This window comes from Pan troglodytes, chromosome 1 (genome assembly GCF_028858775.2).
Source record: "Pan troglodytes isolate AG18354 chromosome 1, NHGRI_mPanTro3-v2.0_pri, whole genome shotgun sequence".
Lineage (NCBI taxonomy): Eukaryota > Metazoa > Chordata > Mammalia > Primates > Hominidae > Pan > Pan troglodytes.
The window spans coordinates 14,037,241-14,064,493 of record NC_072398.2 but is presented as its reverse complement, the minus strand read 5'-3'; the positions used below and the strand labels follow the sequence as shown (position 1 = coordinate 14,064,493).

Genomic DNA, 27,253 nt, shown 5'->3' with positions numbered 1-27,253 from the left:
GCCCAACACAAACTTATAAGCTTTCTTAAAACACCATGAGATTTTTCTGCGATTTTTTTTTTTTTTTTTTTTTTTTTTTTTAGCTCATCAGCTATTGTTAGTGTTAGTGTATTTTATGTGTGGCTGAAGACAATTTCTTCTTCCAATGTGGCCCAGGGAAACCAAAAGATTGGACACACCTGCTCTAGCCAACGTTCATTCCAGCCCTCCTGTGTCAATCTGCTCTTCAACTCAGCCTTTCAACACACTCAGGTGCTGCTTACCTGGGCAGTTTGTGGCAGGAGCTGTGGAGGCTAGGGCATACCCCCTTCCACCCTCTCCAAAGCATTACTTTTACTATTAATATAATAACTTTGGAGGTGGCAAAGAGAAATTTATGTTAGAGCAAAATTACAAAAACTCTCATAGATCTGATACTGATGACTTGTACACTTCAGATCATTATCAGTGATGCAGAATACAATGTATTCTCAGCCAGCACGTTCTGCTACCAATTAGCTGCTTTTTACAGTGCTAACGTACATATTCTGTCACCTTAACACAGCTGGTTTCTCTAACAAGCCTTCATGTTTCGCACGTCAGCACCACCACCACTGGGCTCCTCTCACGAACCTGTTGTAACGGGCCTCCCAGGTGACTGCTATCTCCTGACGCTGGGCCCACCACCACCTGGAAGCCCTTGGGCGCTGACACTACCACAGGGATTTTCTTCACCTGGAATCTGAAGCAAATGTGCATTCTCCTGGCAGAGAAGCCTGCGGCCCTAGACATCCTCAAAGACGTTAACAACAAAAAACCCACAGCTTTAGACTCAATAAATTCAGCAGAGTTCACTTCTCCAAACATACGCCAAGCCAAAGTTTTCTCCAAGCCCTTTAATATTCACTTAAACAGTTGAGGCACAAGCAATAATAAAACTGCATTTTTTACGTTACAAAAAGATTTTGTATGTTATCTGCATGATATACCAATTTTCTCAATCTCTTCTGCAATAACATCTCATTAACACTCTGGTCCACATGTTGATTTAATAAAGTCAGAATGGCAGGTGGGAGGATGGTAAAATAAACTTACCAAGGGGCAAAAGGAACCAAACATTTACTGAGCGCCGACTATGCACGCTCTACTAGGTTTTACACACTTTACATAAACATGAACCTAACTTCTAGTTATCAGTTAACAGGCCAGCATTGCTACAGCCAGTAAGTCTATGTTTTCAATGTTCTTTCGCTTTTAAGTACAAATTGTGGAACAAAACTATATGTTTGCCCAAAGAAGCACATCAACTGTTGCACTAATACATTATTTTCCATTTCCAAAGTTTTTTAGTAAGTGTGCAACATTAGCACATGGAAACGCTCAAGCTGTGTATTAGTTCACTGAAATCTGGGGTTTTTTCGTTCTCACCTGCGGAGCACCATTTGGCCAGCATCACTACAACAAGCTGATTACATCACCTTGTAAAACTTAAGATGGGGATGAATAGTGTTTGGCAATTACATTTCTGGGAGAAAAAACTGCTGATTTTTTTCTTTAACTCGACACAGCTAGCTTTAAAAAGTGGTACCTCATTTTAAAGCACCAAAGTTGTCATTTAAATAAGAAAACGTACTTGGGTTAATGAACTGTAAAATGAAGATACCACCGCCTTTTCAAGCATTACAGCAAAGCCAATACGTTCAGAGCCAAGTGACACCCAGCTCATACTGCACTCCAGTTCCCAAGGAAATGGCGTTTCTACCCTCCCCAAACTTAAGCTGCCCCTCACTCCTCCAGCCAGCCCTCCTTTTTCTGAGCCCATTCTTTCCTTGCTGAGCTATCTGCCCCTTGCTCCCTTTCCCACCCCTGTTCTCCCTCTAACTGCCCCTCTATACATGTCTGGGCTGCTGCCTAAGACTTCTTAGCTGCCTGGTTAGTCACTGACCAATCACCACTACACTGCTTTGGATTTGGGATCCCACTAGTAAAACTAACTGGCATGTCTGTACTGGTCATCCCCCCAAAAAAGCCCTCCTGTGTAACAAAAAAGCACTGTTTAAGGGTTCAGGATCACAAACCCTCAAGATACCCGAGAAAAGTCCTCAAATGTGAGTCGCCTAGTCTAACAGTAGAGGTAAGTTCAAAGATGAAATGTGATTTGTTCAAGGCTGTGCGGCTAATCAGAGGCAGAAACTAGACCTATTTCTCCTTCCACTGCACCACAAAAAAACCGAGATTAATAATGATTAAGAAGAGTTTGTAAGTCAATCAAAATAAAATGCCTAGTACATAGGAAAAGTCTTTGGGGTTTCTCCAGACTTTTAGACAGAACAAAGGCAATCTTTACAATGAGAAATGCTCCTCAGTTCAACAGATGCCACCAAGTACCAAGGATCCTTACTCAGTTCTGAAACTGTGACTACGGAGAATATGTCACTATTTGAGAATAAGAGGTCCCACCTGCTCCACTCTTTTCAAGTCTTCAGTCACAAGGTTGCAACTTACTCTCATCGTTTCACAAGATAATCAAGTTGAAGCAGGATTAAGGAGGTACATTGAAGATAAAGCAAAAGGCAACAAGCATTTTTACAAGCAGATCATCCCAGTTACCTTAAAAGTTTTGGATTAATTTACAGAGTAGTGACAGAACCATATAATTTCAGTGAAAATCAAGATAGTTATACCATTAAAAAAAACATCATTCAGAAATACTAAGTCAGGCAAGCATGCAAAATTCAGAATATAAAAAAATGCAGGGCCTGGTTGCCCACATACATTCCTCAGGTTAAGGTGGATTTAAAGATGCCCAACAGAACCCAATGAATCAGAAGCTAAAAGGGACACTTCAGTGATCAGCAGACACATTCTCTCATGTAACAAATGGAGGGAAAGTGAGCACACATTAACTGGCGAAGCTCACAAGGCTAGATTAGGGGTGTACAGAAATCTAATTCCTGGTGCTATTTGCAACTACATATATTTAAAATACAAGGAGATAAATACCCAGAACACATTAAGCCTACTGATTTAAACAGAACATTTCAAGACTGCTACACAGAAAGGGAAGGAAGCTGTTAACCCAGCACAGCAGCACGCCTCACATATTTACGTCTCAGAGATTAAATGGAAAGAAAGGATCAATCCAAACCTTTAATGCTCAGTTTTCACAAACACAGTCTATCAAATTTCCAGATTTACAGCAAAATGTGCCCTCTAAGAAAGTGTACATTCTTCAGTTTCTCCTATACCTTTTTTTTTTTTTTTTTTGGCCTATCTTTCAAAACTGAGCACTGGGTATTTTTAACATAAAGCCATGTCATATGTACAGTTTAACTATGTAACTATGTTTCAGGAATAAACAAAATCCATGATATTTTAGTAACTCATAGTGTATTTATAGAATGAAAAGTTCTCTATCAAAATACACTTTTCACTGGGAAAAATAAATACAATAGACAAATGGATCTACACAAAGTAAACATTAACTTTGGTAGATTTCAGTGTAGTTCATAACAAGCATATTTGCCCTTATTCCCCCAGAGCTGCTCAACTACCAAGAATTTTTAAAATATTTTTAACTGAGATTTTATTATGTTGACATTTGTTTCTCATTCCACATCATCTTCAGCCAAGCTCTGAGCACTTACAATTCTCTGAAAGAAAAAAAAATAATTTTTTAAAGTGTCATAAGCATTTAATTAGGATTCTAACTTCAACATAAAATGCTCTTTGTATTCAAAGAATCGAATCTTAGTAAAGTTCACCCATTCTGACATTTAATTCAAAATGTAACACTTTACACACTGTCGGCATCCAAGAAAACAATGATCATACTACTGACAGTCCCATTTCAAAAGTCAAGTTAACAAAGGAGGCAGATCATTACATTATATATATTTTTCATTCAGATGGGGTCTCTGTAACCCAGGCTGGAGCGCAGTAGCACAATCTCAGCTGACTGCAACCTCTGACTCCTGGGCTCAAGCGATCCTCCCCCACCTCAGCCTCCTGAGTAGCTGGAACCACAGACTCATGCCACCATGCCCGGCTAATTTTTTTTAAATTTTTGGTGGAGACAGGGTTTTACCATGGTGCCCAGGCTGGCCTTGAACTCCTGAGCTCAAGTGAGTGCTAGGATTATAGGGCATGAGACACTGTGTACAGCCATCATTACATAATATTACATCAGTCAATTATGTAACTAAAACCAAAAAGATTTTAAGATCTCTTTTCACTCCCAGGCAAACCAAGAACACTGATAATTGAGTGAAGGAGGTCATTTTTAAGGAATTAGGCTTCATAGTGAATTCACAAATATTCCAAAAGACATCACCCTCAGGCCAATTTTCCAAAAGTACTACACTATGCTGCCTTTCAAATAGCGTAATATTAAACCGATGATTCTGGTATGAATCCTCTAGAACTAGAACCACATTAGTCTAAATAAAAACAATTTAGACAAAGTCCTTGGTTGTCCAACTCGTTCCCTCAAGTCGTTGGGACCTTTACTTTCTTTCCAGTCCTTTTCTAATTCAGTTGAGTAAAAATCAGTTTGAAAAATTAACCAGTCAGTTACTAACTATAAAGTTCTATAAATACTTCCTATCATCATTCACTGTTTTAATCACACCAACTTGGGAAATCAACACATGTAACAGACACGCTATTCCAAAGAGCAAGATTCATTTGGGCTCCTTGAAAAGAACTCAAAATGAAGAGAAAGCACTTTCATTAACTCCTAATTTACACATAAGTTAATCTTTTACAGTATATTAATGCTATTTTGCATTTTTGAGTAGGGATTTGGGGATGTCGTCAAATAGCTCCAAACTCAAAGTGCACCTCAGCAGCAGCAGAGGCATGAGCCTTTACACAAGTGAGTCAGAGGGAATCCATGCTCCTGAACGTCTAGGCCCGACGTTTAGGCCCGAATGTCTAGGCTATAGCTATCTAGGCTCCTCTGTCAGATCACCTAACTGAAGGCATGGTCTCCTGGAAGAGTAGGCAGAAAGCTACTTGTAGAAAGTGGCCAAGAGTGACCTGAATTTGGACAGTTGACTACTAAGACCTGAGACTTATCACTAAGACACACACTTCCTGATCCACCTCCAGGGCACAATCACTAGATCTGGGCAGTCATCTGGATGTTTCCCACCAGAGAGGAAAATGTCAAGCGCTGATATCTCCCGTATTGTTTTCATTATACAGATAAGTTTATTTCATCATGTTCACTAGGCTCATTTTAAAATGTCCCTAATCATTCGATTCTAAATCCACTCACTTTTATGTCATAACATTCCAATTCCTTACCTGACTAATTGTTGGGAGCTTAGTCAGAAGCATCTGGAACACTGGTGGTGGAAGAGTTTGCTGTAAGACCTGCAGTAACTGCTGTGGCTGTCCACACACAGCAATTGCATTTGTCAGATGGTCTACGCCCTTCTCATATTCACCTGTAAGATTTACATAAAATTACATGTAACCTGAAAAGCCTTGGCCTTTGTCAAAATTAACTTTACACACTATCTCCAAATGATGCTGACCAAAAACACTAAGCAAGTAAAATACTGGAAATGACCTATAATGCATTCATATAACTATTATGAAGCTACTAACAAGAATGAGTCAGATTACATGTACTGATATGGAAGTGTTTCAAACATACGTAAGGGGGAAATCAATGTATAAAAATGTCAAAGTATATTACTATTTATATACTTGGAATATTTCTGAAAGACTACATGAGACAATTGCTAACAATCGCATAGTACTTTTCGGTAACACAGAACTAAAAGACTGGGGACTGGGGTAGAAAGAAGACCCAATTTCACATTAAGCCAAATCTTTGTACTATTTGAATGGTATCACATGGGAAGAAAAGAAAATTTTTAAGTGATACTAGCAGGAAAAATGGTCATACTAATGAAATATGACAGGAGAAATAAAGCCATGATTAACTCTGAGTGGGAGGGCTTATTTTCTTTTTCTTTTTTTTTGAGACAGAGTCTCGCTGTCACCCAGGCTGGAGTGCAGTGGCACAATCTCGGCTCACTGCAGGCTCCGCTCCCCGGGGTTCACGCCATTCTCTTGCCTCAGCCTCCCGCGCAGCTGGGACAACAGGCGCCCACCACCACGCCCGGCTAATTTTTTGTATTTTTAGTAGAGACGAGGTTTCACCGTGTTAGCCAGGATGGTCTCCATCTCCTGACCTCATGATCCGCCCGCCTCGGCCTCCCAAAGTGCTGGGATTACAGGCGTGAGCCACCGCGCCCAGCCTATTTTATCTATAAATATCCTTCAATAGACCCATTATGTTTGAAAAAAATACTTAAGGCTTACAGTTTTTCAAAGTTCACTTAATTCAATAAATAATAAGTATCTGCTATGTGCTCCTTGTCCTTAGTTAACTCCATTTTATTTATTTTTTGAGACACAATGTCCCTCTGCCACCCAGGCTGGAGTACAATGGTACAATCTTGGCTGACTGCAGCCTCAACCTCCTGGGCTCAAGCAATCCTCCCACCTCAACCTCCCAAGTAGCTAGGACCATAGGTGTGCACCACCACACCGGGCTAATTTTGCTAATTTTTTTTTTTTGTAGAAATGGGGTCTCACTATGTTGCTCAGCCTGGTCTCAAACTCCTGGACTCAAGTAATCCTCCTGCCTCCGCCTCCCAATGTGCTGAGATTACAGGCATGAGCCACTGCACTCGGCCCTAATCCCACTTTAAATCAAACTCCAAAAACTGTCCCAAAATATTTGAGCAAAACTATGCTATTAAATATTTTAAATTAAGCACTGTTCTGTATAGGAGGTTCCCATTAAAATATTTTAATGTGCCTTACATAAAAATAACTCCATTAGATATACTTTTAAAAAATAATAGGGTCGGGAGCAGTGGCTCATGCCTATAATCCTAGCACTTTGGGAGGCCAAGGTGGGTGGATCACAAGGTCAGGAGTTCAGACCAGCCTGACCGACATGGTGAAACCCTACTGCTACTAAAAATACAAAAATTAGCAGGGTGTGGTGATGCACACCTGTAATCCCAGCTACTTGGGAGGCCAAGGCAGGAGAATTGCTTGAACCCGGGAGGCGAAGCTTGCAGTGAGCCAAGATCGCACCACTGCACTCCAGCCTGGGCAACAGAGCGAGACTCCGTCTTAAAAAGAAATAAAAATAATAATAATAATAAAATAACAATACAAGTAGAGGAACAATTCTCAAGTCTGTCACATTTCTGTACTTCTGAGCAGATATTTACTGCCTTCGCTCCAAACTGTCTTTTCAAGGATGTTTGTACAGTAAACAACCTCAGAATATAAACTGCCTCCCTCTGGAGCAAAGGCAGGTTTGCAACATTACCTATGTGTAGGGAAAAGCACACACACGTTTACTGCCCATTATAAAAAATTCAGGATCCTTAAATTCAGGGCTCCTCTCCTATACGCAACCCACTACATGTACATGTGTCCCCTTTCTGCATTGCCATAGGAACTGTGGCTTGGGAAACCAGTGCAAATGCCAATACCCTTGTTACTATTATTGCAGTGAATAACGAGCTGTCCTTTGTCTCTAGCCCAGTGGTCTCATGTCTTTTGCCAGCATCCATGAAATTGGGGCAAACTAACATGTTAGCATGCAAGTAAGGTAAATCTCAGAAATGAACGGGAGCGGCGGCTCACACCTGTAATCCCAGCACTTAGGGAGGCCGAGGTGGGTGGATCACCTGAGGTCAGTTCAAGACCAGCCTGGCCAACATGGTGAAACTCCGTCTCTACTAAAAATACAAAAATTAGGCTGGGGTGTGGTGGTTCACGCCTGTAATCCCAGCACTTTGGGAGGCTGAGGTGGGTGGATCACGAGGTCAAGATATCGAGACCATCCTGGCCAACATGGTGAAACCCGGTCTCTACTAAAAATACAAAAATTAGCTGAGCATGGTAGCACGTGCCTGTAGTCCCAGCTACTCAGGAGGCTGAGGCAAGAGAATCGCTTGAACCTGGAAGACGGAAGTTGCAGTGAGCCAAGATCATGCCACTGCACTCCAGCCTGGCGAAAGAGTGAGACTCCATCTAAAAAAAAAAAAAAAAAAATTAGCTGGGCCTGGTGGCACACGCCTGTAATCCCAGCTACTTGGGAGGTTGAGGCACAAGAATTGCTTGAACCCTCGCTTGAACCCGGGAGGTGGAAGTTGCAGTGAGCTGAGATTGCACCATTGCACTCCAGCCTGGGCAACAGAATGAGACGCCGTCTCAAAAACAAAACAAAACAAAACACCTCAGACCTTTTCCAGTTCTTAATACCATTAAGATCATTTTTTACTAGATTCTTTTTATTTACCAAACAATTTTCCACGATATAAATTCACAGGAAACTGATCTTAAAGAGTAAGAATGGGGCTGGGCACGGTGGCCCAAGCCTGTAACCCCAGCACTTTGGGAGGCCAAGGCGGGCGGATCACAAGGTCAGGAGATCGAGACCAACCTGGCTAACACGGTGAAACCCCCGTCTCTACTAAAAATACAAAAAACTAGCCGGGCGTGGTGGTGGGCGCCTGTAGTCCCAGCTACTTGGGAGGCTGAGGCAGGAGGATGACATGAACCAGGGAGGCAGAGCTTGCAGTGAGCGGAGATCGCGCCACTGCACTCCAGCCTGGGCGACAGAGCGAGACTCCATCTCAAAAAAAAAAAAAAAGAGTAAGAATAGACCAGGTGCAGTGGCTCACACCCGTAATCCCAGCACTTTGGGAAGCCAAGGCAGGCGGATCACCTGAAGTCGGAGTTTGAGACTAGCCTGACCAACATGGTGAAACCCCCCCTCTACCAAAAATAGGAAAAAATTAGCCGGGCTTGGTGGTGCATGCCTATAATCCCAGCTACTCATGAGGCTGAGGCAGGAGAATCGCTTGAACCCGGGAGGCGGAGGTTGCAGTGAGCCGAGATCACGCCACTGCACTCCACCCACTGCACTCTGGGTGACAGAGTAAAACTCCACTTCAAAAAAAAAAAAAAAAAAAAAAAAAGGAGAAAACAGTTTCAGATCAATCTTACTAATTTTTACCCAGCAAGCTGAGGATATTAAGTATGTCTTAGGGAATATCTCTACCATCATACCCGATGCACTTGACCCTGTCAGCTGACGGCAAGCCTGGGTATCAGGATAGTCACTGGTGTTCTTTCCAGGTTCTTAAATCTGGTATATGTTTTCTGTGCTACCAACTGGCTGCTGTGGAAAGACTGAGAAACATTTTGGGTAAAATTTTGAGTACCACGGGGTATCTGATGGCACCTGAGTATAAGTAAAGGTTTCCAAGAGCTTTCTTAACCTCTTGACCATCATCAGAAACAGGTGAATCTCCACTGCCAATGTGAGGACTATGATTGTCCCATCTACACAATGTTTCAGGATACTCCAGTTGTGTAGGTCATTGTCATCTGGGTTCGCAGGCACCATCTTGGCCAATTCCTTTCCCAGGTATTGAAATGATGATGTAGTGATACCCATCACAAGGGATCCGACCCAGGGCTGCACACTGATCCATTGATGGTCAGTTTAGAATTACAGTAATCAAAATATTGGCTAAGTCAGTTCCTGCTTCTGAATACATACTATAATTAAATCTCTTCTGAACTAGCACTGTTGATTACCGTATCTGCAGATTTAGCAACAATGCTGAAGATACACTGACACAACCTCAGTTGCAGTGATCTTGTCATTTTGAGCTCCCTTCTTGTGCAAAGTGGATGTTGCTACAACTTTTGCTGACTGGATAGCCAGATCGTAAGTGGTATCTTTTGTTAATACAACAGCATGGAGAATATCATAAAATCTATCTATCAGCATAGGAAGATCAAACCCAGTGTTATGCGATGCAAGAAGCAGAGCAACTCAGTATGCAGCACTGCTTTAGCACTGAGGGGGAATGCTTTCCCTTTCCGCAATGCCTGGGTCCTCTCTCTCAGATTGATGGAGAAATTGCAGTGTGATGCCTGTAGGAGACTTGGAAATGTTTCCTGACTGGTGCCTATCGTGTACTCCTCTGCAGTTACAGATTTTATGTATACAGTTTTTAAGAGACAGCATATCATTCTGTTGCCCAGACTGAAATGCAGTGGCACCATCACAGCTCACTAGAGCCTCAAACTCCTGGGTTCAAGGTATCCTCCTACTTCAGTCTCCGAGTAGCTGGCTACAGGTGCATACTACTGCACCTGGTTTATTTTCTCATTTACTGTAGAGATGAGGGTCTCACTTTGTTATCGATGCTGGTCTCGAACTCCTGGCTTCCAGCAATCCTCCTGCCTCAGTTCCCCAAAGTGCTGGGAATACAGGCATGAGCCACCATGCCTGTCCCTACTCACTGATTTTTACCCCTTCCCAGTCTGTTGGCAATTTGAGTACTGTGACTCTTTAGGTCAAATTAATTGAGCAATTCTATTGATATCAAAAAAGTATTTCTTGGCAAAGGGGAGACATGATAAAGTTAGTTACCACCATTTTAAATGAATTAAACTCTCCCCATAAAAGAAACAACAAAACAAACTCATTCACACACAAATGCCCCACATCATGTAGTTCAATTCTATCTAAATCTATTGATACAGCAATCAGAATTGTAAAATATTTGATAGCAGTTTTAATAATGATAGCAACTACTTCAAATCTACTTTTGAGATTACTGAGTAAATTATGGTTCTCACGTTTGTCAATTTGATAATTTCAATTTCATAGCTGAACTTTAAAGATAGAATATTTTTTAGAAACTTCTTAGCACTGTTGATGAAATAAATGAAGTACAATGTAATGAAAAGGCTAAATTCTGGATCAGATAACAGGTTGGTTCTGAAATAAGGGGTCATGAACTCACCGTGTGACCTTGATTAGGTAAATTAACCTTCTCTGGGACCTTACATTAGCCATTCCTTCCTATAAATACTGGAAAAGATCTGAAGATTAGATGAAGGAGTTGAGGAGTATATTCCTAGCTCACATTCCTTCAGTTACTATTTACATATCGCACTATGGCTATACATTAGAAACTACTTCAGAGTAAGAGAACCTCATTTGTAAAAACTTACTATCTTCTACATCATATGATATAGCAAGAAAACCTAAAACTCACTTAAAATATATTACGGACAACAATATCCCACAAGGAATATTTCTTTCTAGAGTCAGTCTTACACAAAATAATCTTCCAATTATTAAGTGCCTAAAAACTTGTCTTGAGATACTTGGAGTACCTTTTGTAATAGCCAAATTACAGAAACAAAGCCCCTTATCATTATAAATTTCTATCAGTGAGAAAAATTCTACCCATTTCCTTAGCTTTTCAATGACTATTACCTTGAGCTAGTAACTCTTCACCAAGCTGTATTTCTTCAAGGAAGAACTTCTGAACAGCTTCAGCATCTTTAAGGTCAGGTAACTGGAAATAAAATATTTAATAAATGACACCACAATTATGCCAGGGGATATAACCAAAACACAGATATCAATAAAAATAAAACAACAAAAAACCAAATCACTCATTCTAAAAAAATCTGATAGAAGAACTTTACTCCTGAACAACACTTGTAGGAATTAAGAGTTCATCTACATTCAAATGAATAAAAGAAAAAACTTGAGTTTGTAGTTGAATAATTCTTAGAAAGCTCTAACTCGAATGTAAAGAGAAAAGAGTGCAAAATCTATACCGTCTACGCACGTTACAATATTTTCGGATGCCATTATTGTAGATTTTTATACAACTCTAAGCAATTTGTCCTTATGATTCAACATTATTTTATACAGATTTTGTTGTTTTTGTTTTTTTGTTTTTTTGAGACAGAGTCTCATTCTGTCACCCAGGCTGGAGTGCAGTGGCACAATCCCAGCTCACTGCAACTCCCACCTCCCGGATTCCAAGCGATTCTCCTGCCTCAGCCTCCCGAGTAGCTGGGTGCCCACCACCATGCCCAGCTAATTTTTGTATTTTTAGTAGAGATAGAGTTTCGCAATGTTGGCCAGGCTGGTCTCAAACTCCTGACCTCAGATGATCCACCCGCCTCGGCCTCCCAAAGTGCTAGGATTACAGGTATGAGCCACCGCACCCAGCCTACATTTTACATGCATCTAAAAGACTGTTTTTTGAGACAGGGTCTCACTCTGTCGCCCAGGCTGTAGTGCAGTAGTGTGATCACAGCTCAGTGCCTTCACCTCTCAGGATCAAGTGATCCTCCTACCTCAGCCTCTCTCTATAAAAAAAAATAAAAGATTAGCTAGGCATGGTGGTGCATGCCTATAGTCCAGCTACTAGGGAGGCTAAGGCAGGATTGCTTGAACCCACGAGGTCGAGGCTGCAGTGAGCTGTGACTACACCGCTACTGCACCCCAGCCTGGGTGACAGGGTGAGACCCTGTCTCAAAAAAAAAAAAAAGAGGCCATTTTTATTTGAAAACCTAAACTTCAGTAGCTGGGTGTGGTGGCTCATGCCTGTAATCCCAGCACATTGGGAGGCCAAGGCGGGCAGATCACAAGGTCAAGAGATCGAGGCCATGCTGGCCAACACAGTGAAACCCCATCTCTACTAAAATACAAAAATTAGCTGGACGTGGTGACACGCACCTGTAGTCCCAGCTGCTCGGGAGGCTGAGGCAGGAGAATCGCTTGAACCTGGGAGGCAGAGGTTGCAGTGAGCCAAGATCACACCACTGCACTCCAGCCTGGTGACAGAGTGAGACTCCATCTCAAAAAAAAAAAAAAAAAAAAAAAAGAGAAAACCTAAACTTCCACTAGTGCAAGTTTTTGGTCCTTGAATTACACTGTACATACTCTTATTAACCTAGCCAACACAAGTGAAACAATTTACATTTCTGAAAGTGGACACATCTTTCACGCACTACCCCAGCATGTAGCAATAATTTAATTCTATTCTTGAATCTAAAAATACATACTGGTGCATGTCTCAATCTGTTTTCCTATGCCCTTAGAAATATAAGTTACCAAAAGCATAATAAACATATTACATACTTCAGAAAGGTAGTCTGATCCTACTAGAACGAAGTAGTTCCCTCCCATTTTCACTTCACTATTACCATGTCCAGTCAACTAGCTGTGTTTACACAACTGTTTCACAATAACAAAATATACTGGTTAATTTAATTTTTCCTTGTCTCAACTTGCTTTAAAAAGAACCACTAATGATCCAGTAATCCAAGTCCTAAGAACCCAAACAATAGAACTCATCTCAATAAAAAGGAAAAGCTGCAAGCACAATGATTAACATTTACTTAATTTACTTACACACGCCACAGAACATTTTTTACCAAGTAGATAAACCTACATAGTCATTAAAAATAATCAAGAACTCAGGATCTATGAAAAGAAAAAATAAATTACAAGTTTTATATCCAGAACTGTGTACTGCAACAAGGCAAAAATTTGTCAGGGCAGTGGGATTCTGGATCAGTGGGCTTGAATAATCTTGAATAATTTTTGAAATAATAACCCATGGTTCTTTTACAGGAAGTTGGAGTAAAGAAATTAAACCTTAAGTGTAATATTGTATCATTCTGAAGCAGCTGATTAGGAACTTTTCATCTTTTGGTGCAAATGTCTTGAGGCCCTCATCTTGCTCCTTAATTATTGTTCATACAGTAAGCTGTTTGTTGTTATGGCCAGCAAAAGAAATAATGAAGGACTCGATAACTGTCAGTGGAACTACGTTATTCACCTACTCCTAAAAATAAGCTGTATTTTAAAATAAAAAAGCAATGTCCAGTATCAACTAGCTTTTTCCAATTACATTTTAATTACATTTCCAATTACAGATTTTAAAATAATATTTCTACAAAATATATAATTTAAACAGAAACCAGATTATTACCTTGGAAAGCCCAGCTCTCTCCTTGGCAAGCTTCTGTTTCTTTCTTCCTGCAAGAAATGCAAAGTTATATTTACATTTTGTCATTATAAAAATGGGAATCAAAAGAATTCTAATTGCTGTGGCAGTCATTAATTCCATTTGCAAAACATTTCTAACTCTAGGAATCTATCCCTCCCTGTGATCTGTCAAGAGCATATGACTAGTTCTGGTCAATGAGCTGTAGGAAATATGACACTGCACTGGAGCGTTCTCCTTCCCTTTGGGGCAGAAGATCTAGCAATTCGCAAGATGGAGATAGCTCCAACAGCTGGACTTCTAAAGTAATTACAATAAGCAGATCAAGTCCCCCCTTCCAACCAACAAAGGATATGTAACAGGGGCAAGAATTAGGCCACTAGTATTAGGGAGTTTTATTACTGAAATATGCCAGATTATATCTTTACTGAATGTTGCAAACTGGCATTCTTAAATGAAAGAAAAAATCTAAAGTGTACAGGAGGCATATGATGGTTACATGAAAATACTATACCACTTAAAGGTACTTGAGCATCATCAGAATTTGGTATCCAGGGGAGGCCTGGAACCAATCACTCAAGGATACTGATGCAGGACTACACCTAAAGTGATAATCACTAAAAACTACCAATGACATAGAGAGTAACTACTGACATAGTTAAGAAAATGTAAGGCTCCAATACTTATTATTAGCTAATACTTATTAGCTGGGTGATCTTAGGCAAATCTCTCACTCTCCCAAGATAAGGTCTAACCTTAGAGGACTACAGTGAGAAACAAAAGCCATGAAACAAGCAAATGTCCTCTGAAAACCTTAAAGCACTCTACAAATCCAAGCTTCAATGCATGACTAAAGAGGTCTGAGGGCCGGGCCCAGTGGCTCATGCTTTAATCCCAGCACTTTAGGAGGCTGAGCCAGGCAGATCACCAGGTCAGGAATTCGAGACCAGCCTGGCCAACATAGTGAAACCCCATCTCTACTAAAAATACAAAAATTTAGCCGGGCATGGTGGCGGGCACCTGTAGTCCCAGCTACTCAGGAGGCTGAGGCAGGAGAATTGCTTGAACCCGGGAGGCGGAGGTTGCAGTGAGCAGAGACTGTGCCACTGCACTTCAGCCTGGGCAACAGAGCGACACTCTGTCTCAAAAAAGAGGTCTCCCTACCTGCAGACAGAAGGTTCATTTACTATGGTCAAGGTACCTTTTCGTAGTCAACCCTCATAAACTGGATTTCATCACACCAGCATCAGATACCCACTCCTCTCCCATAATAGAGTGCTACCACTGTAAGGCTTAAATGCAATTCTAGCCATTTCAACAGAAAAAGTATGCATTAAAGTTGATCTTATGCATTAATCTGAAGGCTGCTAATTTTTCTAAGTACCTTACTTAAGTGTTCATCACTGCACAACTAACTGTGGGGAAAAAGGACAAAGAACATAATTCAACCCTCCATTTGCTTATGGGTTTTTGTTCTCTTAAGGCAGAAAATAATGAGTGATAACAGACAACAATATCTAATTGCTAAATATCGTGGTCTACACTGGAACCTGTACTGGAGGGAGCGTAGTAAAACTAGAAAAGAAATGGAAGACTTCAAATGATCTGGACATGAAGACAAGGAACGCTTGGATGTGAGCACTAAGTTTTAGATGCTACATGCGAGACACTGTTCTAAATGTTTATTAGCTTATTTAATCCTCACAACAACATTAAAAGAGTTACAGCTGGGCACAGTGGCTCACGCCTGTAATCCCAGCACTTTGGGAGGCCAAGGCGGGCGGATCACTGGAGGTCAGGAGTTCGAGACCAGCCTGGTTGATACAGTGAAACCCCGTCTCTACTAAAATACAAAAAATTAGCCAGGTATGGTGGCAGGCGCCTGTAGTCCTAGCTACTCGAGAGGCTGTAGCAAGAGGATCACTTGAACCTGGGAGTTTGAGGTTGTAGTAAGCTGAGATAGCGCCACTGCACTCCAGCCTGGGCCACAGAGTGAGACTCCGTCTCAAACAAAAAAAACAAAATCCAGGTACTATTATCATCCCCATTTTCCAGATGAGAAAATGTACCAAGGTCACAATTACTTACTGGTGGAATGGCAACTCAAACCCAGGCTTTTGGACTTGAAACATGACTCTCTTCTGCCTCTATAGTTAATAGTGTGGAGAAGTAAAGATGTTATTACCATCAAAACAAAAGGCACCTCAAAAATGAACGTGCCAAGTTTGTGGGATCAACTGTATGTGAGACATACAATTTGCTAAACCAGAATTTAGGGAAAATGACAAAACTGATAATGAAACCCAGGAAAGTGAAACTGAGTCATAAGTTTTTTTAATAAGGTGGGGAGGAGTGTGTGATTGCCACTGAATACATTTAACCAATACAGCTACCAAATTTTAAGATCACTTGGTTGCTTTACATTTTTAGCAATCAGATTAAAATTCTGGCTTTAGTTTCATGATACAATTAACTTATTACATTAACATATTTTCAGATATAGTATAATGCAGTATCTCTGTGATAAAGGGACAGATGGTAATCAACTGAAAAATCAGGAAGAAATTTAACAATGAGCAAAATCAAGCCTTGACTCAATGTTTCCAAGATTTATTCATTTAAATAAGATGCTTAATATATTTTTAATGTGTCATTTTATCCATCCCATATAAGTGAAATGCACCTGCAGCTGGCATTGTAATTTGGCAAATTACATTTCATTTACTCATAATTTAGAATAAAAACTATGCTTCAAGGATCCTGATACTCTGCTTTTGCTAACAGGTGACAAAAAATCTAAATAATTAGGATCCCAAATTTAACCTCAAGCCTCATTTTAAACAATATAAGGCTCTCTTCTTTTATTTATTTTTTTTTCTTTTTGAGACGGAGTCTCGCTCTGTCGCCCAGGCGGGAGTGCAGTGGCGTGATCTCGGCTCACTGTAAGCTCCGCCTCCCGAGTTCACGCCATTCTCCTGCCTCAGCCTCCCCAGTAGCTGGGACTACAGGCACCCGCCACCACGCCCGGCTAAGTTTTTCTATTTTTTAGTAAAGACGGGGTTTCACCCTGTTAGCCAGGATGGTCTCGATCTCCTGACCTTGTGATCCGCCCGCCTCGGCCTCCCAAAGTGCTGGGTTTACAGGTGTGAGCCACCACGCCCGGCCGCCTAAGTCTCTCTTCTTAACGAAAAAGAAAGCCAAGGAGCTACATGCCTTATGTGAGAAACTGCTCTTTTATTGCAGATGTAAATATTCTATTGGAAATAAGACTAGAAGAACTCAAAATTTAAAAAAAATTAATTTTAAAAACTCAAAATTAACTGAACAGAATTTCATTCCACAAAGGCAAAATACCCCTAAACTTTTTAAAATCAGCCAGTCACGCAATTGCTTTTTTTTTTTTTTTTTTTTTTTTTGAGACCGAGTCTCGCTCTGTCCCCAGGCTGGAGTGCAGTGGCGCCATCTCGGCTCACCGCAACCTCAGCCTCCCAGGTTCAAGCGATCTTCCTACCTCAGTCTCCCAAGTAGCTGGGACTACAGGTGTGTGCCACCACGCCCAGCTAATTTTTTTTTTTTTTGTATTTTTAGTAGAGACGGGGTTTCACCATGTTGACCAGGCTGGTCTCGATCTCCTGACCTCATGATCTTCCCACCTTGGCCTCCCAAAGTTCTGGGATTACAGGCGTGAGGCACTGTGCCTGGCCTACATATATATAGATATATATATAGATATAGATATAAATATATAGACACACACACACACACACACATATATTTTGGAGACAGAGTCTTGTTCTGTCCCCCCAGGATGGAGTGCAGTGGTGCAGTCTCTGCTCACTGCAACCTCTACCTTCCACATTCCAGCAATTCTGCCTCAGCCTCCCAAGCAGCTGGGACTACCGGCGTGCACCACCACACCCAGCTAATTTTTGTATTTTTAGCAGAGTGGGGGTTTCACCATGCTGACCAGGCTGCTTGAACTCCTGACATGAGGTGATCCGCCCACCTCGGCCTCCCAAAGTGCTGAGATTACTAGCGTTGAGCCACCACACCCAGCCGCAATTACCTTTAAACAGACTGCAAGATTATTCTAAATAAATTTTACAAAAACATCAAACCACAAAATATTTCTACTCATAAAAATATCTCATCCGGACGCAGTGGCTCACGCCTGTAATCCCAGCACTTTGGGAGGCTGAGACGGGCAGATCATGAAGTCAGGAGTTCGAGACCAACCTGGCCAATATGGTGAAACCCTGTCTCTACTAAAAATACAAAAATTAGCCTGGCATGGTGGTGTGCGCCTGTAATCCCAGCTACTCAGGAGGCTGAGGCAGAACTGCTTGAACCCGGGAGGCGGAGGTTCCAATGATCCGAGATCACCCCACTGCACTCGAGCCTGGGCGACAGAGCGAGACTCAAACAAACAAACAACAACAAAAAATCTCTAGCATTCATCAATTACCATGTGTGAGGAACAGGACTAAAACTCTACACTATACCATTTTACAAAAAGGGAAAACTAAAGCTTGAAGTTACTTGCCTAAAGTTACTGCTGCAGCTAATTCACTGTAATCATTAGGTTGCCGCTAAGTCCAGAAAAAACAATTTTAGATTGAAAATGATGGAGAAGTTATTTTGAAATAACATTCCTCCATTTATCTAAAATGATAGCTCTTGTTTCTGCAACAGGACTTCAGGGTTTCCAACGGAAGATAGGGTTAATCCATTCTTTATAACTCTGCATTTGTACCAAAACCCCCAGCTGTCACCCATTTTGGCAACTACAGGACAATAACCCGAAGGCAGAATGACTACCAGCATTTATGGAGGAACATTTCCTATGTCAGAAAACGTGGAAGGCAATTCAAACATCTCAACCTTCACAAGACCAACAAGAGGTAGGTGGCATTACCTGATTTTACAACTACAGAAATTAGGATTCAGAAACCCCAAATTATGCCGCTAACCTGGCCCTAGAAATTCGGGGTCTGAATCTAAAACAGTATTCTATTAGTCTGCCTAGTCATAAATCAAATTATGTCTATATCCCTTCCCTCCTAAAACATAAGAAAGCTGGAACTAGATGTCTGATTCTTAGTGCTAGTAAGATCAGCGCTGCAGTCACTGCTCACACATGGCTACTGAACACTTGAAATGACTTAGTATAGCTGAATTAAACCGTAACCACCGTTACTTAAGTAAACAATAATCCCTTCTTTGTACACCTTGGGCTTTAGTAACTTATGTATCAATTTTAATTCCAAAAACTAATTTGGCTGAACAACCAAGATAAGCCAAAAAATATTTCTTATTGCAACAAATTTGCTCTTCAGTGATGCGAATGAAGATTCTCCGAAAATTCAAGGTGGATCACAACGGTTTTCATGACACGATTCCCCTCTGGTAGACCTCTCTTAAAAGATGTCGCAGGTATGAAATAAGACTGAGCCACGGGAGAAGCGCAGCCCTTTGGACTCCCTTGCAATTTCTATAGCATTCACTCATATCTTGGAAGCACTTAGAACGAAGCTACCAAGAGGGTTTAAGAATGCAGCAATGAACCAGGCGGATCATCTGAGGTCAGGAGTTCGAGACTAGCCTGACCAACATGGTGAAACCCCGTCTCTACTAAACACAAAAAATCACCGGGCGTGGTGACGCCCGACTGTAATCCCAGCTACTGGGGAGACTGAGGCAGGAGAAGCGCTTGAAATCGGGAGGCGGAGGTTGCAGTGAGCCGAGATCGCGCCACTGCACTACAGCCTGGGCGACAGAGCGAGATTCCATCTCAAAAAAAAGAATGCAACAATGATACTGCACTGAGCATGCGGATTTAGCCTCAGACTAAAATTTGCGACAAAAATGCACGACTTTTTAGTTAAGAGTAGAGATTTAAAAAGATGAACGGCAAAAAAAGAGACAACCTCCTCCCCAGGCCACACACACCCGAGATTGTAACAGAAATCAAGAGTGCATTTGCACGGCTAAAGTGTCTGGGGAAAACAAAACGGGAAAAATCCTTCCTCCAAAATGGAATTCCTACGGGGCACTAGAGACCCCGGAGCGGCGCAGCCAGCGCCATCGCCTATTGAGGGCCGCACCACGCGGTCGCCCTGCGCGGCCCACAGGCTGGTGGGAGGCAATGACCCCTCCTGTGGAGGGCGGCGGCCGAAGGCAGCAAGCCTGGCCAGGGGAGAGAGGACCCACTCACGTTCTCGAAGCCTGTTCTTGAAGTTGGGGTCACTTCGTCTTTTGCGATCGAAGTAGATGCAGTACCCAATGAAAAGGGCCCCGCATACACCGGCGGCGATGGCACTGTTCCGACCCACCATCTTCTCTACAACGCTGAGCGTGGACGGTGGCGGCAGGGACCGCGAAGGAGCGGTGGGCCACGAACCCTCAGACCCTCAGAGCGGTCAGCGCAGCTCACACCCGACGGCCGCGGGCCAGGAACACGGAAAGGCCGAGCACACGCCACTTCCGGTCCCAGTCAACTAAGGGCCTCGAGGTCGTCCGCGGCAGAGCCTGAGCAGAGCCCAAGAGCGCGGCTCCTGCGCCTGCGCAGTGGGCCACGCCGGCGTTTCCCGTGCGCCGCTGGGTGTACGCACTGGAGTCGGGAATTTGCACGTGACCACGGACTTTTTTTCATATCCGCCGACCATGCTGTAACGAGGCGTACGCGTTGCTGGCGTGCACGTACTCAGAAGACTAGCTGACAGCCTTGTTTGTGGCAGACAAAGATGCAGGGTCCCAGACTGCGAATGCTTCATCTTGTCTAACACAGGCAGCCTGTGACTTGTTTGAATTAAACTGTACTTTCTTTTCAGGTTGCCACAATCCATTGTGCGTAGTGGTTCCATTTCAAAAGAATGTTACAGGATAGCCTCATTTTATGATAACTGGAATAAAATTAAATGGAGTAATTTCTTGAAAAATATACACAATTGAAGAAAAAATAGAAAACGTGAATTGTTTTATAGCCACATGAAAACATACACATGATCAGGCCAGGCGCGGTGGCTCACGTCTGTAATCTCCACTTTGGGAGGCCGAGGCAGGCGGATCACTTAAGGCCAGGAGTTTGAGACCAGCCTGGCCAACATGGTGAAACCCTGTCTCTACCAAAAATACAAAAATTAGCTGGCCATGGTGGCCGGGGCCTGTAATCCCAGCTACTCTGGAGGCTGAGGCGGGAGAATCGCTTGAACCAGGAGGCAGAGGTTGCAGTGAGCCAAGATCGAGCCACTGCACTCCAGCCTGAGTGACAGATCAGGAGTCCGTCTCAAAAAAATAAAATATATATATATATGACCTAAGTTAAGATATTCTGACAAGGAAAATCGTGGGCAGAAAGCAGGCATTAAACAGACACTGTTAAGTTGAGGGGTATCGAAGTCAAGCATCAGTGTCAAGAGACATTGGAACCAGAGCTACCTTACCTTGAATAGGGGCTGGGTAAAATGAGGCTGAGACCTATTGGGGCACATTCCCAGGAAGTTTGGCATTCTTGGTCACAGGATATTTACAGGGAAGGGAACAAGTTAATAATGTTTACCTAACAGACCCAGGAAATGTCCTGATGTCCTGATATCTTAAGAACAAAAGCATTCTTAGTTTAATTTTCCCTTTAAAGATAATATTGATCCTTGCAGAAGACAGTAGTTACACAGGATTAACAGTCCTTTGACAAAGACCAGGCAGTGTCTCACACCTGTAATCCCAGCACTTTGGGAGGCCCAGATGGGCGGATAGCTTGAGCCCAAGAGTTCAACACCAGCCTGGGCAACATGGTGAGACCCCGTCTCCACAAAAAAATTAAAAACTTAGCCAGGCGTGGTGGCACACACCTGTGGTCCCAACTACATGGGGAATGACGCGGGAGGATCCCTTAATCCCAGGAGGTTGAGGCTGCAGTGAGTTATGATTGTACCACTGCAGTCCAAACTGGGTGACAGGGTAAGACCTTGTCTCAAAACAAACACAAAAAAAATCCTTTGTCACAAGCTCTTGGAGTAGAGCTCATCTTCCTCATTATTTTTTTGCTGTTCAATACAAACAAGCCTTGTACCTAAGGTGGACATGTTCCTTCTCTTGCTTTAGGGTATGCACCATTCTACAAAGTACGCTTTCACTTTTTTTTTTTTTTGAGACTGAGTCTTGCTGTCACCCAGGCTGGAGTGCAGTGGCATGATCTTGGCTCACTATAACCTCCACCTCCTGGGTTCAAGCAATTCTCCTGCCTCAGCCTCCCCAGTAGCTGGGATTACAGGCATGTGCCATCACACCCAGCAAATTTTTGTATTTTTAGTAGAGATGGGGTTTCACCATGTTGGCCAGGCTAGTCTCAAACTCCTGACATCTGGTGATCCACCCACCTCGGCCTCCTAAAGTGCTAGGATTACAGGCATGAGCCACCGCGAGTGATCTTCTTTATTTTCTTAATAAACTTGTTTTCACTTTACTCTGTGGACTGGCCCCAAATTCTTTCTTAGGCAAGATCCAAGAACCCTCTGTTGGGGTCTGGATCCTTTTCCAGTAACACCAGGTTGCGTAATAAAGAATTTGGCTGGCCTTTGTCCCCAGTTCCTGGGAGTTCTAGCCCCTTGGAATTGATGAGTGATTCACTCCTGTAATCCTAGCACTTTGGGAGGCCAAGGTGGGAGGATCACTTGAGTCCAGCAGTTTGAGAGCAGCCTGGGCAACAAAGTGAGATACTGAAGCGACATCGTTTGGGGTAATACCCAAGGTTCATTGCTTCATGCCAAGGAAATCAAGAACTTGAGCACACACGGAGTAAGGTTAAGAGCAGAGGTTTAATAGGCAAAAGAGAAAGGAGGCTTGGGTGCGGTGACTCACGCCTGTAATCCTAGCACTTTGAGAGGCCAAGGCGGGTGGATCACCTGAGGTCAGGAGTTCGAGACCAGCCTGGCCAACATGGTGAAACCCCGTCTCTACTAAAAATACAAAAAATTAGCCAGGCGTGGTGGCAGGCGCCTGTAATCCCAGCTACTCGGGAGGCTGAGGCAGGAGAAGCGCTTGAACCCAGAAGGCAGAGGTTGCAGTGAGCCAAGATCACGCCACTGCACTCCAGCCTGGGAGACAACAGCCAAACTCCATCTCAAAACACAGAACAAAAACAAAAAAACCTTCAAAGGTAGTATCACAATGTGAATAAACTGAGAATGTGGAAGTCTCCACATTTCACATACACCATCCATAAAGAAGTATAAAACTCAACACATGAATAGCAGACGATGCTATCAGCAGATAATAGCACTTTTATTAGCAGTACTCAGCAGGAAAAGAAAAAGCAGTTCCTGGTTATTTCTGTTTTCTCGGTTTCTTAGGGCGTCCACTTTTCTTCTGTCCTTTCTTCTTCATTTTAAGGAGAACAGCTTTTTCTCCAATAAATAAGCTTTTAGAATGTCCTTCTGCAGTTCTGGAAGTAAAATTAAGTCCCTGCTTAGGTTTACTGACATTCTTCAATCGTGGATTTGAATTTTGTTGTTTTAATTTTTCTTTATTAACAGAACGCATGACTCTGAGTTTTCTCCCCATGAGTTCAGAATTATTTAATTTCAGAGCAAGATGAACAGAATCTGTATTCTGCAAAAGAAAACACAATACATTCATTGCTACCAGAAACCCATCTGCAAAGAAACTAGTGAAAGTGTCACTTTAACAGATGAGAACGACTTTCAAGCTTGCACAGATAAGCCCCGTCCAATCCCAGGTGTATCAGCTGCCGCGCTCGAAGTCTCCTTATCACCATGCTCCTCACCAGTGTTTCCTCAGAAAGCACTCAAGCTGCCTTGTGAAATGTTCAGCTAAGTCACAATGCTACAGGCTTCGTGTTTTTTTTTTTTTTTTCATTGTAAAATGAGGTTCTAGACTAGATCAGTCATATGCAATATTGGCTTTTTTTTCTTTTTCTTTTTTTGAGACGGAATCTCGCTCTGTTGCCAGGCTGGAGTGCAGTGGCACGATCTCGGCTCACTGTGACCTCTACCTCCTGAGTTCAAGCGATTCTCTTGCCTCAACCTCTCAAGTAGCTGGGATTACAGGCGCAGGCCAACATACCCAGCTAATTTTTGTATTTTTAGTAGAGACAGGGTTTCACCACGTTAGCCAGAATGGTCTCGATCTCTTGACCTTGTAATCTGCCCACCTTGCCCTCCCAAAGTGCTGGGATTACAGGCATGAGCCACCGCGCGTGGCCTCCATATGCAATATTTTAAACCAATAAACCTCCTTCGTATAGCCATCTTTCTGTCAAAGCCCCATTGTGTTAGCTGACCAGAGGGCAGGGAACTCTCCATTACGAGATGTTGGACTAGACACCCTCTAGGGTTCCATTTAGATCCAAAATTCTGTTATACTTCTGTTCCAATACAGAGCCATTAATGCTAACAACCCTGAATATCCATGAGATGTTTGTTAAAGGACTTTAGAAGCTTATCAAGTAATAGAAGACAGGGAGCAGACAAGCAGAAAGGTAACTACAATACAGTAACAATGGCAACAAACACTGTGACAATCTTTCTAAAAAAGCTACCAGGCAATTCTCATCAAGAGTATTCAAAATGGTAACACATCTTAACCTAGTAATATCCTAATGGGGATCTATCTTAAGTAATCTACAATCCAAACTTTTGGGGAAAAAAACATAACCAGGCCAGGCGGGGTGGCTCACACCTATAATCCTAGCACTCTGGGAGGCCAAGGCGGATAGATTACTTGAGCTCAGAAGTTGGAGACCAGCCTGAGAAACATGGTGAATCCTGTCTCTACAAAAAAATACAAAAATTAGCCAGACATGGTGCCACACACCTGTAGTCCTAGCTACTCAGGAAGCTGAGATGGGAGGATAGCTAGAGCCTGGGAGGCAGGGGCTGCAGTGAGCTGAGATCGTGCCAAAGCACTCCAGCCTGAGCAACAGAGTGAGACTCTGTCTCAAAAACAAAGAACACATAACCACTGCAATTTCATTATTACAGGGAAAAACAGAGAATTCTACCAAGGTCCAACATGAGAGAAATGACAGTATAAACTCTGTTATATCACTCAATGGAACATGCTTACATAACAGAAAACAACATAAAATAGGATGTAAATACAATTTAAGTTCACAGAGACAAGTTCAACTATAAAAATGGCAGCACAAGGAACAAATGAAAGGAAATGTACTAATGGGTTGTTACTGAGAGAAGAAAAATGTATGACATCACATAGTATGTACAGTCAGCTCCCCAAATCCGTGAGTTCAGTATCAGAGGATTCAATCAACTGCAGATAGAAAATACTTGAAAACAACAAATAATATGACAATAAAAAAATTTATTATATATAACAATATACACTCATGCAAATGTGCCATTTTATATAAGGGACTTCAGCATCTGCAGATATATATACTGTTTGCTATGTGAGAGGGATCCTGGAACCAATACACCGTGGATATCAAGGGATGACAATAGATTATTTTTTGTTTTGAGATAGGGTCTCACTCTGTCACTTCGGCTGGAGTGCAGTGGTGCAATCATGGCTCACTACAGCCTTGACCTCCCGTACTTAAGCAATCCTCCAGCCTCAGCCTCCTGACAGGACCACAGGCACTGGCCACCATGACCAGCCAGATTTTTATTTTTTAATTTTTCTTTCTTATTTTAAAACAGGGTCTCACTCTGCCATCCAGGTTGGGTGGCTCACTGCAGCCTCGACCTCCCAAGGTTCAGGTGATCCTCCTACCTCAGCCCCTCAAGTAAATGGTACTACAGGCATGCACCACCACGCCCAGCTGATTTTTGTATTTTTTTGTAGAGGCGGGATTTCGCCATGTTGCCCAGGCTAGTCTTGAACTCCTGGGCTCAAGTGATCCACCTGCCTTGGCCTCCTAAAGTGGTGGGATTACAGGCATGAGCCACCGCACCCAGCCTTACTTGTATATTTTTTTGTAGAGTCGGTGTCTACCTATGTTGCCCAAGCTGGACTTGAAGTCCTCACGTTAATCAATCCTCTCGCCTCAGCCCTCCAAAGTGCTGGGATTACAGTCACGAGTCAACATGCCCGGCCTGTATATTCTTTTACTCCTTAATATTGTCAGGCATGAAACACTGGTTAAAAATTAGCGAACTAAATATAACTAATTTTGTACAAAGAATAAAACTTTCTTATACCTTAATGTCAATATTTACTCTATCATACAGAAGGTAGAGAAGATTCAGTGATTTAGTACTTCTAATATCCAGGATCGAAAACATTTAATTAGTATGAAGACAGAACTGGGACATCTTTTGGATAGGTGCAGTTGTAGCAATATATTATGGCAGGTTATAAATTCAGTTCTCTTGTGTTCGGGTTTTTTTTTTTTTTTTTTTGAGACAGAATTTTGCTCGTTGCCCAGGCTGGAGTGCAATGGAGCAATCTCGGCTCACCGCAACCTCTGCCTCCCAGGTTCAAGCGATTCTCCTGCCTCAGCCCCCCAAGTAGCTGGGATTACAGGCATGTGCCACCATGCCCAGCTAATTTTGTATTTTTAGTAGAGATGGGGTTTCTCCATGTTGGTCAGGCTGGTCTCGAATTCCCGACTGCAGGTGATCCACCCGCCTCGGCCTCCCAAAGTGCTGGGATTACAGGCATAAGCCACCACACCTGGCCGTTTTTTTTTTTTTTTTTTTGAAACGGAATCTTGCTCTGTCACCCAGGCTGGAGTGCAGTGGTGTGATCTCAGCTCAATGAAACCTCTGCCTCCCAGGTTCAAGTGATTCTCCTGCCTCGGCCTCCCAAGTAGCTGGGATTACAGGTATGAGCCACCACATCTGGCTAATTTTTAAATTTTTTGTATTTTTTCCCCCCTTGAGATGGAGTCTTGCTCTGTGGCCCAGGCTGGAGTGCAGTGGCACGATCTCGGCTCACTGCAACCTCCACCTCCCGGGTTCAAGCGATTCTCCTGCCTCAGCCTCCCGAGTAGCTGGGATTATAGGCACCTGCCACCACACCTGGATAATTTTTGGACTTTTTAGAGACGAGGTTTTACCATGTGGGCCAGGCTGGTCTCGAACTCCTGAGCTCAAGAGATTTACCCGTCTCGGCCTCCCAAAGTGCTGGGATTACAGGCATGAGTCACTGCACCTAGCCCAGTTTTCTTAAGATGGAATTTGAGAATGGAAGTGAAAGTTATGTCTCAATGATGACATGCAACAGTGTCAATGCCTCTCAGGGCACTTCGAAGGACAGTGACAATGCATTAGTCTCCCATACCTCAAAGAGCACATAGCCAAACCCTTTGCCGATGCCTGTCATTTTGTCTCTCACAATCCTCACGGCCATGATACTTCCACAGTCCAGAAAGTGCTTCTCAACGGCAGATTCTTCAACTTCTGAAA

At 42.6% G+C, this 27,253-nt stretch overlaps 2 protein-coding genes, 1 long non-coding RNA gene and 1 other non-coding gene across 6 annotated transcripts in view; all 4 read right to left on the bottom strand.

Moving 5' to 3' along the window:
• Positions 1-860: 860 nt before the first annotated feature.
• Positions 861-20,767, bottom strand: TOMM20 (translocase of outer mitochondrial membrane 20). Its single transcript, XM_001153572.7, has 5 exons — positions 20,080-20,767; positions 13,851-13,897; positions 11,330-11,411; positions 5,290-5,432; positions 861-3,632 (listed from the first exon to the last, which is right to left on the bottom strand). Exons 1-5 carry the CDS (start codon positions 20,198-20,200, stop codon positions 3,588-3,590), a joined length of 438 nt encoding a protein of 145 aa, XP_001153572.1. The 5' UTR covers positions 20,201-20,767; the 3' UTR covers positions 861-3,587.
• LOC134809908 (uncharacterized) lies at positions 7,934-10,922 on the bottom strand. Its single transcript, XR_010156674.1, has 3 exons — positions 10,851-10,922; positions 9,097-9,219; positions 7,934-8,055 (listed from the first exon to the last, which is right to left on the bottom strand). It is a non-coding gene; the product is annotated as an uncharacterized LOC134809908 (long non-coding RNA).
• On the bottom strand, positions 19,288-19,422 carry LOC112207334 (small nucleolar RNA SNORA14). Its single transcript, XR_002941765.1, has one exon. It is a non-coding gene; the product is annotated as a small nucleolar RNA SNORA14 (small nucleolar RNA).
• Positions 20,768-23,113: 2,346 nt separating the features above from the next.
• RBM34 (RNA binding motif protein 34) overlaps positions 23,114-27,253 on the bottom strand; it is a 30,287-nt gene continuing 26,147 nt past the window's right edge. For all 3 annotated transcript variants that reach the window (XM_054660449.2, XM_054660447.2, XM_063809732.1), the window contains 2 exons: positions 27,129-27,247; positions 23,114-23,474 (listed from right to left, as the gene is read on the bottom strand). In XM_054660449.2, coding sequence (XP_054516424.1) covers positions 23,190-23,474; positions 27,129-27,247 — 404 coding nt within the window. In that variant the 3' untranslated portion in view covers positions 23,114-23,189. The remainder of the gene's footprint in view (positions 23,475-27,128; positions 27,248-27,253) is intronic.

Excerpts from the sequence above, each read along its gene's own strand:
- TOMM20 (XM_001153572.7), bottom strand. The coding sequence starts at position 20,200 with ATGGTGGGTCGGAACAGTGCCATCGCCGCCGGTGTATGCGGGGCCCTT. Across the intron at positions 13,898-20,079 it reads CAAGAACAGGCTTCGAGAAC|GAAGAAAGAAACAGAAGCTT; the intron begins GTGAGTGGGTCC and ends CATTTCTTGCAG. Across the intron at positions 3,633-5,289 it reads AGCTCCCAACAATTAGTCAG|AGAATTGTAAGTGCTCAGAG; the intron begins GTAAGGAATTGG and ends TTTTTCTTTCAG.